Genomic DNA, 18,665 nt, shown 5'->3' with positions numbered 1-18,665 from the left:
ATTGTGCCAAGTCAAGCTATAAAAGTGCTGTAAAATACTGCACCATACTGTCCATCGAAAAAAATTAATCAGACTGACAAGGTAAATTACCCAGGCTGCAATTTCATACGAGTCAATCAGGAAATGAAAATGAAAGAAAGAATATATTCGACATCGCTGTCAGAAGTAGAATTATTTGAATGTTTTCTGAGTTCAGTGACAAGGGTAATTCTCAACTTTCATTCTCAACAAGAACTTCAAACATACCTGCAGCACCAGCTGTAACTGCGCATGCGCAGTCACTCAGGCCACAGCGCGCACGCGCGGTATCCCACTCTCCGAGTGCGGTGAAAGCAGTGGCCGCGGGGCCGGATCCGGGATCCGGAATCGGGACCAGGACCGGGATCGCGATGCCTGGGCTCCAGCTGGCAGGTCTGTCACTAATGCTGCAAATAAAGCTGTTTACTGATATTGTGGGCATTGGAAGGTCAGGCGAGAGAAGCCCAGCGCCTGTTTCATAATTTTTTGAATTTGCCTCCTCGAGGGTTAATGTTTCTTGAAAGGGGGGGGGAAAGGGGGGTAACCTTTGGTCATTTTGAACAGCTGTCTGTAATTTGCTTAAATTTATATACATTTAAATGACACCTGGTCGTTTTTGTAAATGCTGGTCTTTGTGTTTTGTTGCTCAGGATTGTTTTGAAACAAGGAAACCAGTTTTGGGAGGAGACGGTGTGACGTGGCGCGGCGCGGCGCTGACATGGAGCCTGGGGAGGAAATAGGTAACTGGGAGTTACAGCTCCTGAACTGGAGCTGCTGCCTTTCTGCCTCGAGTGCTGCAGCAATTCATGGTGCCAAAGCATGAAAACAGCAAGAGCGGCTCATTCACAACACGTAGAAACTGATCCAGACAGCCAGTTGTACTTTAGTGGGAGAAATAACGCGCAGGGAAACAAAACAAAAAGCCCATTGCTGTTCATAAAAAAAGCTGTGGTTGTAGTTTGACGTGTGGGAACGTTTTATTTTACCGCTCAAGAAACTGAGCACAGGGCAGGATGCAGTTAAATCAATTCTACTGGCAACATTTGGAAATTTCATCAGTTGTGTGTTAGTCTTGTAGAACTGGAGCACAGGCATCTACCTGACAACGTGGAAAATTGCCCAGGTATGTCCTGTCCACAAAAGCAGGACAAGCGAAATCCAGTCAATTACTGTCCCATCAGTCTACTCTCAATCATTGGCAAAGTGATGGAAGGTGTCGTCGACAATGCTAGGCTTTTACTTAGCAATAACCTGCTGACCAATGTTCAGTTTGGGTTCCTCCAGGGCCACTCAGTTCCAGACCTAATTACAGCCTTGGTCGAAGCATGGACAAGAGAGCTGAATTCCAGAAGTGAGAATGACTGCCCTTGACATCATGGCAGCATTTTGACTGTGTGGCATCAAGGAGTCTTAGCAAAATTGGGAATCGGGGAAAACTCTGCTGGCTGGAGTCAAACCTGGCACAAAGGATAATAGTTGTGGTGTTGGAGGCCAGTCATTTCAGTCCCAGGACATTGCTGCAGGAGTTCCTCAGGGTAGTCTCCGAGGCCCAACCATCTTGAGCTACTTCATTAATGACCTTCCCTCCAATATAAGCTCAAAAATAGGGTTGGTTGCTGATCGCATGGTGTTCAGTACCATTCATAACTTCTCAGTCAATGAAGCAGTCTGTGCCCACATGCAGCAAGGCTTGGGCTGATAAGACGCAAGTAACATTCATGTCACACAAGTGTCTGGCAATGACCATCTCCAACAAGAGGGAATCTAACCTCCCCTTGATGTTCGACATTACCATTGCTGACTACCCTACCATCAACATCCTGGGGGTTATTATTGATAAGGAACTTAACTGGACCAGCCATGTAAATCCTGTGGCCAGAAGAGCAGTGGTTAGCACCGCAGCCTCACAGCTCCAGCGACCCGGGTTCAATTCTGGGTACTGCCTGTGTGGAGTTTGCAAGTTCTCCCTGTGTCTGCGTGGGTTTCCTCCGGGTGCTCAGGTTTCCTCCCACATGCCAAAGACTTGCTGGTTGATAGGTTAATTGGCCATTATAAATTGCCCCTGGTATAGGTAGGTGGTAGGGAAATATAGGGAAGGTGGGGATGTGGTAGGAATATGGAATGAGTGTAGGATTAGTATAAATGGGTGGTTGATGGTCGGCACAGACTCGGTGGGCCGAAGGGCCTGTTTCAGTGCTGTATCTCTAAAACTAAAAAAAAACTGGTATTTAACTATCTCCTGCTTATTCCCTGACAACTCTGTATTTAAGACTAACTTGGTTGTCGAAACCTTTTTTCTAAAGTTATTTAGATTTAAAAACATAGGAACAGAATTAGGTCATTTTGCCCCTTAAGCCTGTCCTGCTATTCAATTAGATTTAAAAAAAAATTCATTCATGGGATGCAGGTGTCACTGACCAGGCCAGCATTTATTGCCCATCCCTAATTGCCCTTGAGAGGGTGGTGGTGAGCTGCCTTCTTGAACTGCTGCAGTCCATTTGGGGTAGGTACACCCACAGTGCTGTTAGGAAGGGAGTTCCAGGATTTTGACCCAGCGACAGTGAAGGAACGGCGATATAGTTCCAAGTCAGGATGGTGTGTGACTTAGAGGGGAACTTGCAGGTGGTGGTGCTCCCATGTATTTGCTGCCCTTGTCCTTCTAGGTGGTAGAGGTCGCGGGTTTGGAAGGTGCTGTCTAAGGAGCTTTGGTGCATTGCTGCAGTGCATATTGTAAATGGTACACACTGCTGCCACTGTGCGTCAGTGGTGGACAGAGTGAATGTTTGTAGATGGGGTGCCAATCAAGCGGGCTGCTTTTTCCTGGATGGTGTCGAGCTTCTTAAGTGTTGTTGGAGCTGCACCCATCCAGGCAAGTGGAGAGTATTCCATCACGCTCCTGACTTGTGCCTTGTAGATGGTGGACAGGCTTTGGGTAGTCAGGAGGTGAGTTTCTTGCCTCAGGATTCCTAGCCTCTGACCTGCTCTTGTAGCCATGGTATTTATATAGCTACTCCAGTTCAGTTCCTGGTCAATGGTAGCCCTTAGGATGTTGATAGTGGGGGATTCAGCGATGGTAATGCCATTGAATGTCAAGGGGAGATGGTTAGATTCTCTCTTGTTGGAGATGGTCATTGCCTGGCACTTGTGTGGCGCGAATGTTACTTGCTACTTATCAGCCCAAGCCTGCATATTGTCCAGGTCTTGCTGCATTTCTACACGGACTGCTTCAGTATCTGAGGAGTCACGAATGGTGCTGAACATTGTGCAATCATCAGCGAACATCCCCACTTCTGACCTTTTGATTGAAGGAAGGTCATTGATGAAGCAGCTGAAGATGGTTGGGCCTAGGACACTACGCTGAGGAACTCCTGCAGTGATGTCCTGGAGCTCAGATGATTGACCTCCAACAACCACAACCATCTTCCTTTGCGCTAGGTATGACTCCAACCAGCGGAGGGTTTTCCCCCTGATTCCCATTGACCTCAGTTTTGCTAGGGCTCCTTGATGCAATACTCGGTCAAAGGCTGCCTTGATGTCAAGGGCAGTCACTCTCACCTCATCTCTTGAGTTCAGCTCTTTTGTCCATGTTTGAACCAAGGCTGTAATGAGGTGGAGAGCTGAGTGGCCCTGGCGGAACCCAAACTGAGCGTCACTGAGCAGGTTATTGCTAAGCAAGTGCCGCTTGATGGCACTGTTGATGACACCTTCCATCACTTTACTGATGATTGAGAGTTGGCTGACGGGGCGGTAATTGGCTGGGTTGGACTTGTCCTGCTTTTTGTGTACAGGACCTACCTGGGCAATTTTCCACATTGCAGGGTAGATGCCAGTGTTGTAGCTGTACTGGAGCAGCTTGGCTAGGGGTGCGGCAAGTTCTGGAGCACAGGTCTTCAGTACTGTTGCCGGAATATTGTCAGGGCTCATAGCTTTTGCAGTATCCAGTGCCTTCAGTCGCTTCTTGATATCACGCGGAGTGAATCGAATTGGCTGATGTCTGGCATCTGTGATGCTGGGGACTTCAGGAGGAGGCAGAGATGGATCATCAACTCGGCACTTTTGGCCGAAGATTGTTGCAAATGCTTCTGCCTTATCTTTCGCACTGATGTGCTGGGCTCCCCCATCATTGAGGATGGAGATATTTGTGGAGCCACCTCCTCCAGTTAGTTGTTTAATTGTCCACCACCATTCACAGCTGGATGTGGCAGGACTGCAGAGCTTAGATATGATCCGTTGGTTATGGGATTGCTTAGCTCCGTCTATCACATGCTGCTTACGCAGTTTGGCATGCAAGTAGTCCTGGGTTGTAGCTTCACCAGGTTGACATCTCATTTTGAGGTATGCCTGGTGCTCCTCCTGGCATGCCCTCCTGCACTCTTCATTGAACCAGGGTTGGCCTCCTGGCTTGATGGTAATGGTAGAGTGGGGGATATGCCGGGCCATGAGGTTACAGATTGTGGTTGAGTACAGTTGTGCTGATGGTCCACAGTGCCTCATGGATGCCCAGTTTTGCATTGCTGGATCTGTTCGAAATCTATCCCATTTAGCACGGTGATAGTGCCACACAACGCGATGGACGGTATCCTCAATGTGAAGGTGGGACTTCGTCTCCACAAGGACTGTGCGGTGGTCACTCCTACCAATACTGTCATGGGCAGAAGCATCTGCGGCAGGCAGATTGGTGAGGACGAGGTCAAGTATGTTTTTCCCTCATGTTGGTTCCCCCACCACCTGCCGCAGACCCAGTCTAGCAGCTATGTCCTTTAGGACTCGGCCAGCTCGGTCAGTAGTGGTGCAACCGAGCCACTCTTGGTGATGGACGTTGAAGTCCCCCACCCAGAGTACATTTTGTGCCCTTCCCACCCTCAGTGCTTCCTCCAAGTGGTGTTCAACATGGAGGAGTACTGAGTCATCAGCTGAGGGAGGGCGGTAGGTGGTAATCAGTAGGAGGTTACCTTGCCCATGTTTGACCTGATGCCATGAGACTTCATGGGGTCTGGAGTCGATGTTGAGGACTCCCAGGGCAAGTCCCTCCCTACTGTATACCACTGTGCCACCACCTCTGGTGGGTCTGTCCTGCCGGTGGGACAGGACATACCCGGGGGTGGTGATGGCAGTGTCTGGGACATTATCTGTAAGGTATGATTCCGTGAGTATGACTATGTCAGGATGTTGCTTGACTAGTCTGTGGGTCAGCTCTCCCAACTTTGGCACTAGCCCCCAGATGTTAGTAAGGAGGACTTTGCAGGGTCGACAGGGCTTGGTTTGCCGTTGTCGTTTCCGGTGCCTAGGTCAATGCTGGGTGGTCCGTCTGGTTTCATTCCTTTTTATTGACTTCGTAGTGGTTAGGTACAACTGAGTGGCTTGCTCGGCCATTTCAGAGGGCATGTAAGAGTTAACCACATTGCTGTGGGTCTGGAGTCACCTGTAGGCCAGACCAGGTGAGGACTGCAGATTTCCTTCCCGAAAGGACATTAGTGAACCAGATGGGTTTTTACAACAATCGGCAATGGTTTCATGGCCATCATCAGACTAGCTTTTTAAAAAAAATTCCAGAATTATTAATTAAATTCAAATTCCACCTTCTGCTGTGGTGGGATTCGAACCCATGTCCGCAGAGAAATACCCTGGGTCTCTGGGTTACTAGTCCAGTGATAATACCACTACGCCACCGCCTACCCCATCATGGCTGATCTGTGACTTAACTCCAATTTCCTGTCTTTGCCCCATACCCCTTAGATTTTTGTTATCAAAAAGGTATCATTAATCTTAGTTTTGAAACTAACAATTGATGTAACATCAGTTGCAGTTTGCAGAAGAGAATTTTAAATTTGTCTGGTTATTTGATTCAGAAAGCAAGAACCTGCATTCTTTCACCATACTTCACTTAATCAGGACGTCTAAAGTACTTCATTGTATTACTTTTGAATTGTAGCCACTCTTCTGTTGGCCAGTGTGGAATTGGTACACGCAATAAGGTCATACAAGCAGTAAAAAAGCAAAATCCTGCAACTGCTGGTAATCAAGCAATACTTCATAATATAGTGCATGTGCTTTGTTATTGGTGGGGTGGGGGGGGTGGGGGCGGTGGTGGTCTTGATGCTTGCAATCAGAAGGAGAAAGATAGATGAATATCGAGCTTTAGTATTCCTAAAGGCTTTTCCACTTCTGATAGTGAATATTCTGATATTTGATAGTTGAAGCTCATCACATGTCTTAACAAAATTTGTTTTTAAAAGCAGGTTAGTGCTAACCGTTCCCAAAGTGTGGTTTGTTTGCAACCAACAGCAATCCTCAACAGAAATTTGTTGGCTTTGCAATGTCTGATTGTCAAGACACTATTTTCTTGGGTCTACCCTGTGCTGGTCTTAATGAATCCAGCAAGGCCACTTAATATAGGTCTTTCTGGTGGCTAAACTCTGTGAATATGATATGGGGATTGCCATTGGCAGCATGAATCCTGCATATCAGAAACTGTTTTAAAGGAAGTGGCTGCAGAGATAGTGGAGACATTGGTTGAAATATTCCAGAACTCACTGGATTCCAGGAGGGTCCCAGTGGATTGGAAAACCGCTAATCTGACGCCCCTGTTAAAGAAGGGAGGGAGACAAATAGAAGGAAACTATAGGCCAGTCAGCCTAACATCGGTTGTTGGGAAAATGCTGGAGTCCATTTTTAAGGAAGAAATAGCAGGACATTTAGAAAAGTTTAACGCAATCAAACAGAGTCAACATGGTTTTTTGTAAGGGAAATCATGTTTGACAAATTTGCTAGAGTTCTTTGAGGATATAACAAGCAGAGTTGATAAAGGGGAACCGGTAGATGTAGTGTATTTGGATTTCCAGAAGACATTCGATAAGGTGCCACATAAAAGATTATTGCACAAGATAGGAGCTCATGGTATTGGGGGTAATGTATTAGCATGGATTGAGGATTGGTTAACTCACAGAAGGCAGAGAGTTAGGATTAATGTGTCTTTTTCAGGTTGGAAAGACGTAACTAGTGGAGTGCCACAAAGAGCAGTCCTAGGGCATTAATTATTTACTATCTATATTAATGACTTGGAGGAGGGGGCAGAGTGTAATATATCCAAATTTTCTGACGATACAAAAATAGGTGGGAGGGCATGTTGTGATGAGGACGTAAGGAATCTGCAAGGGGATATAGATAGGTTGAGTGAGTGGGCAAAAACTTGGCAGATGGAGTTTAATGCAGAAATGTGTGAGGTCATGCACTTTGGTAGGAAGAATCAAAAGGCAGTCTGTTATTTAAACGGAGAGTGACTTCAAAAAAAGTGCAGCACAGAGAGATCTGGGTGTTCTTGTGCATGAAACACAAAAATTTAGCATGCAAATACAGCAAGTAATTTAAGAAGGAAAATTGAATTTTGGCCTTTATTGCTAAGTGGTTGGAGTTTAAAAATAGGGAAGTCTTGTTACAACTGTACAGGGTGTTGGTGAGGCCTCACCTGGAGTACTGTGTATAGTTTTGGTCTCTGTATTTAAGAAAGGATATACTGGTATTGGAGGCAGTTTAAAAGAGATTCACTAGGCTGATTCCTGGGATGAAAGGGTTGACTTATCAAGAATGGCTCAACAGGTTAGGCCTTTATTCATTCGAGTTTAGAAGAATGAGGGGTGATCTTATTGAAACGTACAAGATTCTGAGGGGGTTTGACAGGGTAGATGTTGAGAAGATGTTTCCACTAATGGGGAATCTTGAACTAGGGTACATAGTTGCTGAATAAGGGGACACTCATTTAAAACTGAGATGTGAAGGAATTTCTTCTCTCAAAGGGTAGTGAATGTCTGGAATTCTCTACCGCAGAGAGTTGTGGAGGCTATTGTCACAAAGTATTTCAAGAGGAGGTAGATAGATTTTTGAAATGTCCGGGAGCTGAGGGCTATGAGGAGCTGGCACGAAAGAGGAGTTGAGGTCTGGGACAGATCAGCCATGATCTGATTGAATGGCGGGGCGGGCTTGAAGGGCTGAATGGCCTACTCCTGCTTCACTTCAGTATTAAATATACGGAGAAGGATAATTTAATAAACAATACTGGCATCTCAGGAGTGGGAGGGGAAGCTCTATTGGTAAAGAACAAATTAAATTTGCGAGCATTTTCTTTGGTAAATCCACAAATTTCGGCATTTGCTTTGATAATGGGCTGGCACACCTCAGCCGCCTTTTCCGCCTTTACCACCCTATAGTTGGGGATAGAGCACATCACAAATACTAACAGTTCTTATGTTGGCACTAACTCCTCTCTAAGGCCTGTACAAAAGTAGCTGAAGAGGTCAGCTGAAGTTTAACTGATCACTTCTGTATTAAATATATGGAGAAGGATAATTTAATAAACAATGCTGGCATCACTGGAGTGGGAGGGGAAGCTCTATTGGTAAAGAACAAATTAAATTTGCGAGCATTTGTTTGTAAATCCACAAAGTTCGGCATATGCTTTGATAATGGGCAGGCACACCTCAATAACTGCCTTTTCCACCTCTATAGTTGGAGATAGAGCACATTACAAATACTAACCACCTCCATTAGGAAGTAGTTTACTTGTCCTGTTTTCTTCATCATTCTTTAGTTCTTTCCACTTCTCCTACCTCATCACACACATAAACATCGAGCTTCTGACCTCAAATGAGAAGGCAAAAAATCATAAAATTGTAAATGGAAGAATGTACTGTTGTATACTTTTCACAAGAAGCACAGCTCACACAACCATCTCCCCCAAAATGCAAGACCCAGATGAAAACACAACCCAAGAGCACCACCTCTATCCACTGCTTTTAGCACTATGCTTCGCCATCCCCTGAAGCTTAATCTTCAGCTTAAGTTTTTTTAAATTTCTGACATTTGAGAATTGATTTGTGCCAAATGCATTACCTTGCGTTTAAATCCATCAGTCAGGGAGCAGTCTTTCCTAGTCCTCCAAAACCAAGGGCCAGAGCTGAGTCTTGCATCCGGCCTATGCAGATTTTCAAAAGTTTACAAAACAAATTTCAACAACACTTTTTTCAGTTCTTGGTTTCTGATTAAATTACTATAGTTGAAATAGACCTTTGTATGCCTGAGAATAAGTGGGGTGAAAGCTTGCAGGCTGGATTAGATCACACAATTTGGGGATTTATTTGATTTTTGTGACTTGTTGAAAAGAATTGTTTTGATTTTGTTAATTTTTCTGCTGTTCACGTGAGTTGAACTGTTCATATTTAGTTTGGATGTTTGGATGATTGCTTACTTAAGCCAGTTTTTTTTTGCCATGTGGACATTTTCAGGATTGTGTACTACATACAAAAAATGTTAAGGTAGGGAATGTAATTTCAACAGATGGAAATGTTATACCAGAATCTAAAAGTTCTAAGGAGTATGTAGAAACAGAGCAACCTGGGGGGTGCATGAGCATTGATACTTGAAGGTGGCGGGACATTGAGAGAGTGGTTATTAAAGCATATGGGATTTTGGGCTTTATAAATAGAGGCATTGAATACAAAAGCAAGGAATTTATGCTGAACCTTTATAAAACTGGTTTGGCCCCAATAGGATTATTGCGTCCAGTTCTGGTCACTGCACTTTAGGAAGGATGTGAGTGCCCTTCAGAAAATATAGAGGAGATTTACTAGAATGGTTCCTGGGGTGGGGGAATTTATTTACAAGGTTGGGTTAGAAAAGCTGGATTTGTTCTCCTTGGAACAAAGGAGATTGAGGGGAGATTTAATAGAAGTGTACAACATTTTGACAGGTTTAGATAAGTTAGACAAGGGGAAAACTGTTTCCATTAACAAATGGTACATTGCAAGTTTTGGGTAAAATATGCAGGGGGAATATGAAGAAGCACTTTTTTATGCGGCGAGTGGTAATGAACTGGAACTGGCTGCCCACAAGGGTGGTGGAAGCGGAGATGATCAAAGACTTCAAGAGGAAGTTGGATGGCCACCTGAGAGAATTGGACTTGCAGGGCTGTGGGAATCGAGCTGGGGAGTGGAACTGACTGCATAGCTCCGTGGAGAGCTGGTATGGACTTGATGGGCCGAATGGCCGCCTCTGTGCCGCAAATGACTCTTGGACTCTATTAAAAAGAATTGGTAGAGGAGAAACAGTTGGTAAAGAGTGTGGGTGGTTTCCACTGTTCACCTCCCAACTGACCACAATTGTGTTTTGTTTAAAATAATGAGTTAACCTATGAGTGTTTTACTTGCCAAATAAACAGACAGTGCCGGGTTTTCTTGTAGGTTTAAAAAGATTAACTATTTATTGAGCAGTCCTCATTCCCCGAAATGTTTGCAAAACCACACACGCACACGCATTCGCTCTGACATGCATTCTCAAGATAGATAGAAGACAAAGGGTAAGGGTTGAAGGTGTGGTAGATGTTTGTAGTTTATGGTAAACCTAATGAATCTCCTAGTGTAGAACAGTCTATTTTAAAGATGCGGATTTGAGTTGTTTTTAGTCTTGTTGAGGTACTGTAGATTTCAGGTGGTTAAGATTTCAGATTGGATGTGGGTGGGTCACTTTCAGTTCTCTGCTGCCGCAAACTGAAGTATAGAATTGGCAGTAGGCTCATTCCTTGTTTTGGTTGGATCTCTTTTCACAGCCTCTTGCTGCACTGCTTTTCTGTGATCTTGTGATCTCTCCCTCCCTCTCCAGAGAGTTGCCTTTTAAGGTCTAACCTTTTTAGGTGCTAATATCATGAACCGATCGGACAGGTTTTCATGAGTTTTGAACAAGAAAGATGTTAGTTTATTGTACTTAAAATGAAAACCTGATCTAAGTTTAAAAAAAACTACACTTCAACTTTCACATTTACATACACACACACATGAGCACGCACATGAGAGTAACACACACACACAAATAGGTTACAGAGTGATGAAGAATAGATTGGTTGGTTAGAGTTCAGAACAAATAAAAGAATATATAGTCAGTGGCATCTGATAATTCAGTGGTCTTTATGAATTCGTGGTCCTGACGTTTCTGGTTGGTAAAGGTGACCACCTAGTGCAGGGTTTTCTTGGAGATACTGATGTTGATGCTTTTCTCCCTGGAGTCTCTGTCTGCAGCAATGATAGACTTGGATGTTTTGCTGCCCATAGCCAGGGTTCGGAACTTAGTGTTACCTGGAAAGAGAGAGAGACAGCCCATTTGGGTTTTGCACTCGTTAGCGCAGATGCTTGTCTGATGTGTCCAAAAGAAACTCCCAAGTTTTCTCACAGGTGGAGAGACTGTCACGATTAACCCAGTGTATTCTCTTTTGTACTTTGAGATCCAAGACTCAGAATTTCAATCTCTCTCAGTTCCTATTGTTTCAATGTTTACCCCTGGAAGTTTGTCTCCACCAGTAATGTTCCAAGGTGGCTTTGCATGTCTTAATAATTAAAGCGATACCAGATAGCTCATTCAGCTGCTTAAGCCATTTATGCTGGATGAGGGCTATTCAGACATGCACCTCCACCTCGATACCTTGTAATGTGGGGTATTTCAATGCAAATTGTGGTGTCCATCTTAGCTGCTTTCTTTTTATAAGTTGAATGGAAGATTGTAACTTTCCTTTTAAAACGGATGAATTAAAAATCATCATTCAGCATAACACGTTTTCATGACATTGTGATTTTCCATGCAGAAATTATTTTAAGTGTTATGCTCAGCTGGTAACTTGGGCTTAATGCCCTTCCTCATTCCATTTTGATGTCTCAATCCATTTGATGATCCTAATACCACCCCTCCATTGTTCTATTTCAGAAAGCCAGGTGGTGAAGGATAGTTAACCCCTAGTTAATGAATACCACTTACATACAATTAAATATAATTAACCACCATTGCAAGATCCAGCTGTTTTTAAATAGTTCAAAGGTTTTTGCCGACGCTACTTTGGAAGTTATTCCATATGTTGATTATTCGTTGTTAAAAATTTCCCGATATCTGTCTTAAAAGTACCATTGCTTCATTTGAATCTGTGCCCCCGAGTTTTACTCCAGAAATTTAATTTAATGTATTCTGGGTTAACTTTTTCCATACCTTTAACAATTTTATATAGCGCTATAAGATCATTTCTTTCACATCACCTTTCCAGGTTGAAAAAATTTCACCAGATTTTTCTCAATACTCAAACAAATGACACTGGAGATTAGTCTTATTGCATTTCCTCCAGCCCTTGAAAATATCTGGATTGGACAGGGTGTTCAAGGTTGTCTCTTCTAACTTATTCTCTTGCTTGGGCTATGACTTTATTGATTGCTGCTGTGCGTTGGTTGGATTTGTTTGGCATCAAGTCTACTGTTGCTTCTATGTCTCTTAACTTCATCATTTAGCTATTTGAACACCATTCGTGAGTACTCGTGCTGTCTACTTTTCCTACCTAAGTAGATCTTTACATTCATCTGCTTCTGTTCTGTTCATTTGGTAATTTTAATTTCATCGCCCTTCTAAGATTGGCATCATTTGCAGATGTTACGACTTTGCATTGAGTTTCTCAGTAAAGCTTGTCAATGCAAATTAGAAACAGTCGTGGTCCCAGCATTGAACCCTGAAGCACCACACTCCGTTCTTCATCCAACTCTGATATCATCCTCTGACAATTTTATTAACCATTACCAGGTTTTATTCCTGAATTCTTTTGAATCTCAGGAGGGTGAGGCGGTGGCGTAGTGGTATTGTTACTCGACTAGTAATCCAGAGACCCAGGGTATTGCTCTGGGGGTATGGGTTCGAATCCCACCATGGCAGAAGGTGGAATTGAATTCAGTTAGTAAATCTGGCCATGAAACTATTGTTGATTGTTGTAAAAACCCATCTGGTTCACTAATGTCCCTTAGGGAAGGAAATCTGCTGTCCTTACCTGGTCTGGTCTACATGTGACTCCAGACCCACAGCAATGTGGTTGACTCTTACATGCCCTCTGAAATATCCTATCAGGTCAATCAGTTGTATCATAACACTACAAAGTCGATGAGGAATGAAGTTGGACAGACCACCCAGCATCGACTTAGGCACCGGAAACGACGACGACAAACCCAGCCCTGTTGACCTTGCAAAGTCCTCCTTAGTGACATCTGGGGGCTTGTGCCAAAGTTGGGAGAGCTGTCCCACAGATTAGTCAAGCAACAGCCTGACCTAGTCATACTCACCGAATCATACCTTCCAGGCAATGTCCCAGACACCACCATTGCCATCACCAGGTATGTCCTGTTCCACCAGCAGGGCAGTGGTATACAGTCGGGAGGGAGTTGCCCTGGGAGTCCTCAACATCAATTCTGGACCACATGAAGTCTAATGGTATCAAGTCAAACATGGGCAAGGAAACCTCCTGCAGATGACCACCGACTGCCCCGCCCCCACTCCCCCCACCCCCCCACCCCTGATGAATCAGTGCTGCTTCATGTTGAACAGCACTTGGAGGAAGCAGTGAGGGTGGCAAGGGCGCAGAATGTATTCTGGGTGGGGCACTTCAACATCCATCACCATGAATGGCTTAATAGCAACAAGACAGCATTTGATGGAGTATGGCATCAAGGAGCCCCAGCAAAACTGGAGTCAATGGGAATTGGGGGGGAAAGCTCTCTGCTGGTTGGAGTCATACCTAGCACAAAGGAAGATGGTTGTGGTTGTTGGAGGTCAATCATCTCAGCTCCAATACATCATGGGCGGCACAGTGACGCAGTGGTTAGCACCGCAGCCTCACAGCTCCAGCGACACGGGTTCAGTTCTGGGTACTGCCTGTGTGGAGTTTGCAAGTTCTCCCTGTGACCGCGTGGGTTTCCGCCGGGTGCTCCGGTTTCCTCCCACAGCCAAAGACTTGCAGGTTGATGGGTAAATTGGCCATTGTAAATTGCCCCTAGTGTAGGTAGGTGGTAGGAGAATTGAGGGAAGGTGGGGATGTGGTAGGGAATATGGGATTAACGTAGGATTAGTATAAATGGGTGGTTGTTGGTCAGCACAGACTTGGTGGGCCGAAGGGCCTGTTTCAGTGCTGTATCTCTTAAAAAAAATACTCACTGCAGGAGTTCCTCAGGGTCGTGTCCTCGGCCCAACCATCTTCAGCTGCTTCATCAATGACCTTCCTTCAATCATAAGGTCAGTAGTGGGGACGTCCGCTGATGATTGCACAGTGTTCAGCACCATTTGCAACTACTCAGATACTGAAGCAGTCCATGTAGAAATGCAGCACGACCTGGACAATATCCAGGCTAGGGCTGATAAGTGGCAAGTGACATTCGTGCCACACCAGTGCCAGGCAATGACCATCTCAAACAAGAGAGAATCTACTCCTCTACCCTCGACATTCAATGGCATTACGATCGCTGAATCCCCCACTATCAACATCCTGGGGGTTACCATTGACCAGCGACTGACCTGGAGTAGCCATATAAATTCTGTGGCTACAAGAGCAGGTCAGAGGCTAGGAATCCTGCAGCAACTAACTCACCTCTTGACTCTCCAAAGCCTGTCTACCATCTACAGGCACAAGTCAGGAGTGTGATGGAATACTCTCCACTTGCCTGGATGGGTGCAGCTCCAACAACACTCAAGCTGGACACCATCCAGGACAAAGTAGTCCACTTGATGGGCACCCCATCTACAAACATTCACTCCCTCCACCACCAACGCACAGTGGCAGCAGTGTGTACTATCTACAAGTTGCACTGCAGCAACGCACCAAAGCTCCTTAGACAGCACCTTTCAAACCTGCAACCTCTACCACCTAGAAGGACAAGGGCTGAAAATGCATGGGAACGCCACCACCTGCAAGTTCCCCTCCAAGCCACACGTCATCCTGATTTGGAACGGTATCGCTGTTCCTTCACTGTCGCTGGGTCAAAATCCTGGAACTCCCGAACAGCACTGTGGGTGTACCTACTTCACATGTGGACTGCAGCGGTTCGAGAAGGCAGCTCAACACCACCTTCTCAAGGGCAATTAGGGATGGGCAATAAATGCTAGCCTAACCAGCGAAACCCACATCCCATGAAAGAATTTAAAAAAATTGTCATTGCATTTCTTGTGGAACTTCATTAAATACATTTTGAAAGTCAAGGTTCACCACGTTATAGAGCTTACCACAGCTCACATGGGTTGTCATTTACTCCAGGAATCCAGCTAGATTGATTAGGTGAAATCTAAATCCATTGACTGTCCTACATTGTTACTGTACAGATCATCCTCAATTTACTCCTGATCAATTCTATTAGATGCAACGAAAGCAAGGCTAATGGGTTTGCGTTTGCCTGTGTCTTCTGTCACTCGTTATCAACATGGCCTGCACATAAGACTCTTCCAAATCTTCAGATACTTCCTCTGTCCATCAATCCCCTCATAATGATTGTGTTCCCCTGTCTTTTCAGAATGATAAAATAAATACCACATATCCTGAAGAATTATTTGCATTGAACCTAAATAGCTGGTCTAGAAATTCTATATCATTCATCACAAAATCATTAATTTTACTTGGGAAATCTTTATTTGTAGAGGGCAGCATGTTTTCCTTGGCTCCCCTTGCAAATACTTTGGAGTATTCATTTAGGATAGTTATTGTTTTGCATTTGTCATCCTTTTCAAGCCTGTTTGCTCTAATTGCTCGACTGCTGTTGTACTGAAATATTTTTGTTTCGCTATTAGGCTTATCTTCAGCATCTCATTTACTTCCAGGTATTTCTTGTGTTTATTCTAGTGAGCCCCTTCTCTTTTCTCCATATAGAATCTGCATGCCATTTCCCCCCTACCTCACTTAATGTGCTTGCTGATTCTTTTAGGTTCAAGCTTGTTAGTTTTGGGTATGTATTTGTCCTACTTTATACCTTTTTAAAAGTGTTCCATTTATTTTCCACTGAAGTGTTGAAAAACCTTCTATCTAATTGCTTCAGTTGTTTCATTCATAAATTAAGTTTAGCCCCTTGAAAATGATGTAGTGACTGGTTCCCGATCTTGGGTATTTCTGACTCTGCGTAATGTTAGACTAGGTGGTTGCTATCTCAGCCCGCCACTCCCCGCCCCCCTGCACGGCCCAGATGCTACGACTTCCATTTCTTGTCATTTTCTGAGTTACTTATGAATACCAGCTCGCAAGACGTAGTTGAGACAAATAGCATAAATATATTTAAGGGGAAACTATTTAAGTTCATGAAGGGGAAAGGACTAGTATGATATGAGATTGGGTGGTAAGAGGCTCGTGTGGAGCATAAACATTGCTGTGCTGTAAATTCAGTGTCATATTGCCTCTTGCAGTTTTCATAACACACTGGGGCAAGAATTGGTCATGTGTTCGATGAAACAACCTTGATTCTGAGATTATCCAATGTATATTTTGCTGGTTATATCTACCCATTCAAATAATAATCTTGTTCTCCTATACACTTCCAGTTTGTTCAGAGCAATTTGTCTCCCTTTTGCTGATCTTGTAGTCTATAGCAGGGGTGTCCAGTCTTTTTGTGTGAGGGGCCTCATAACCATTTCTTCTTACATAGGGGGTCGGTGAGCAAATTTTGGAAAGATAAAGTTTATTAACTTAGTTTCTCGACGCTATGTTGAACACTGATTTAGTGCGGTTGCTGGCATTGTTTTTGCTTGCACAAGTAGTCGGTGTCTGCCGGCACACATGAAGTAGTGATGTGGAGTATTTGGGATAACGTCCATTTCTCAGGAGAGCTCTTGAACTTGATTTGACACTTTTCATTCTCGAGAAAAGCTGTTGGCAGCAAAATCCCCCAGCCCTTCCTCTCCTGCCCCAGCCCCCCTCCTCTCCCCCGCCCCAACCCCCCTCTTCTTCCCCCTCTTCTCCCAGCCCCTCCCCCTCCCCTGGAGATGATAAGCAATCAGATTAAGATGTTGAAGATAATGAACGGAATTGACAGTGTGCTAACGGTATTATTCTTTCTAGTGAGGCAGTACAGAACAAGGTGAAATAACCTTCAAAGTTGACTTATGCCGCTTAGAAGTGATCCAGTTAAAATCTTTTTGAGATACTATGCAATGCATTGGCCCAGAACGTTGTAGATGTCGTGTCAGGTAAGGAGTTTAAAGGGGCAGCAAATACTTAAATCAGATAGTTAGGCATATTTAAAAAATAATGCAGGAAATTGGAATTACAAAGATGGCTGCATATTGTGACAGCACTATTCCTGGCCAGAATGGAGATGATTGGGTAATTCCCTTGGCAGTCATGCCGAGAAACTGCAATTCTGTAAGTGATTGGAATTGATTTTACGCACATATTTTGTATGTTGCTATCCACTAGACAACAACACTTTGCATTTGTGTAGCACCTTTTAACAAAGTAAAATGTCCCAAAGCATTCACGGAGCGTTATCAAACTAAATTTAACACTAAGCCTTTTAAGCAGATATTAAGGCAGATGACCAAAAGCTTGATTTAGAGTAGATTTTAAGGATCATCTTAATGAAGGAAAAAGAGGTGGAGACTTTTAGCAAGAGTTTTAAACTTGAAGCATTGTTTAACGGTGAGCGAGGGCAGATCAGTGAACATGGGTGATGCTAGTTAGGATATGGAGAGCAGAGTTTTGGATGAGTTTTAAGTTTATGGTGGGTGGAAGACGGGAGACCGGCCAGGAGTGCATTGGAATTGTCAAGTCTAGAGGTAACTAGGCATGAGATACCAGTTTCATCAGCATATGGGTAAGGCAGGGGTAGAAGTGGCATTGTTACGGAGGTAAGGATAGGCACTCTCAGTGATGGTATGGGTAAGCTTATCTTGGGGTCAAATATGACACCAGGTTGCCAACAGGTTGTTTCAGCCTCAGACAGCTGCCAGGGTGGAGTAAGTGGCTAGAGAATGGAGTTTGTGACCGGGACCGTAGACAGTGACTTTGGTCTTCCCAATATTTAGATGGAGGAAATTTCTGCTACTCCTGTACTGGAAGTCAGACAAGCAGTTTGGCAATTTAGAGACAGTAGAGAGGTTGCGTGAGGTGGTGGTGGGTGTTAACGTATATATGATTGATTTTTGGATGGCATCGCAGAGGAAAAGCATGTAGATAAGAAAAAGAAGAGGGTTGTCGATAGATACTTGGGAGATACCAGAAGTAAGGGTACAGGAATGGAAAGCAAAGCCATTGCAGATGATACTCTGGCTACAACTGGATTGATAAGAATGGAACCAAATGAGTGCAGTTCCACCCAGCTGTATGATGCAGTGGCCGCATTGGAGGAGCGTGGTCAACTGCATCAAAGGCGCAGATCGAGAAGGATGAGGAGGGGTAGATTACTTTTGTCACAGTTACACAGGATGTCATTTGTGAATGAGCCGTTTTAGTGCTGTGGCAGGGCAGACTCCTGATTGCAATTTTCTGGAGAAATAATTAATTTGTATTATTTAACTGCCTTCCACTCACTGCATTTAGTTGGAGAATTTGCCCTGCTTTTATCAGGAGTAGTTGTAGTTTTGACCATGAATTTTGTTTGCTAAATTTCATAGAAACTCTCTAAGTAGACTCACACTGTTTGCTGTTTTGCACTGTGTGAATATACTTTACTTGAGTCCTGCCAGTTGTCCTTCTGTGCATCCAACTCATTTGCTGACATAGTGGTATCAATGGACATTCTGTAAAAGGATAGAATTACCATGTTTTGCAACAAGGGCAGAGTAGAGTAGTCCCAATATACTGAATGGTCAGCTTCTATTCCTATATTCGTAAT

The 18,665-nt window shown here is 44.1% G+C and overlaps 1 protein-coding gene across 4 annotated transcripts in view; it reads left to right on the top strand.

The window, feature by feature from the left end:
• Positions 1-295: 295 nt before the first annotated feature.
• The window catches only part of LOC137371420 (neutral amino acid uniporter 4-like), a 452,533-nt gene continuing 434,163 nt past the window's right edge, over positions 296-18,665 (top strand). For all 4 annotated transcript variants that reach the window (XM_068033991.1, XM_068033990.1, XM_068033993.1 and 1 more), the window contains exons 1-2: positions 296-411; positions 669-758. In XM_068033991.1, the coding sequence (XP_067890092.1) occupies positions 737-758 (22 nt within the window). In that variant the 5' untranslated portion in view covers positions 296-411; positions 669-736. The remainder of the gene's footprint in view (positions 412-668; positions 759-18,665) is intronic.

Source organism: Heterodontus francisci, chromosome 6, assembly GCF_036365525.1.
Source record: "Heterodontus francisci isolate sHetFra1 chromosome 6, sHetFra1.hap1, whole genome shotgun sequence".
In the NCBI taxonomy this organism is placed as follows: domain Eukaryota; kingdom Metazoa; phylum Chordata; class Chondrichthyes; order Heterodontiformes; family Heterodontidae; genus Heterodontus; species Heterodontus francisci.
Note: the sequence above shows the minus strand (reverse complement) of the source record. Positions and strands in the feature narration are given on the sequence as shown.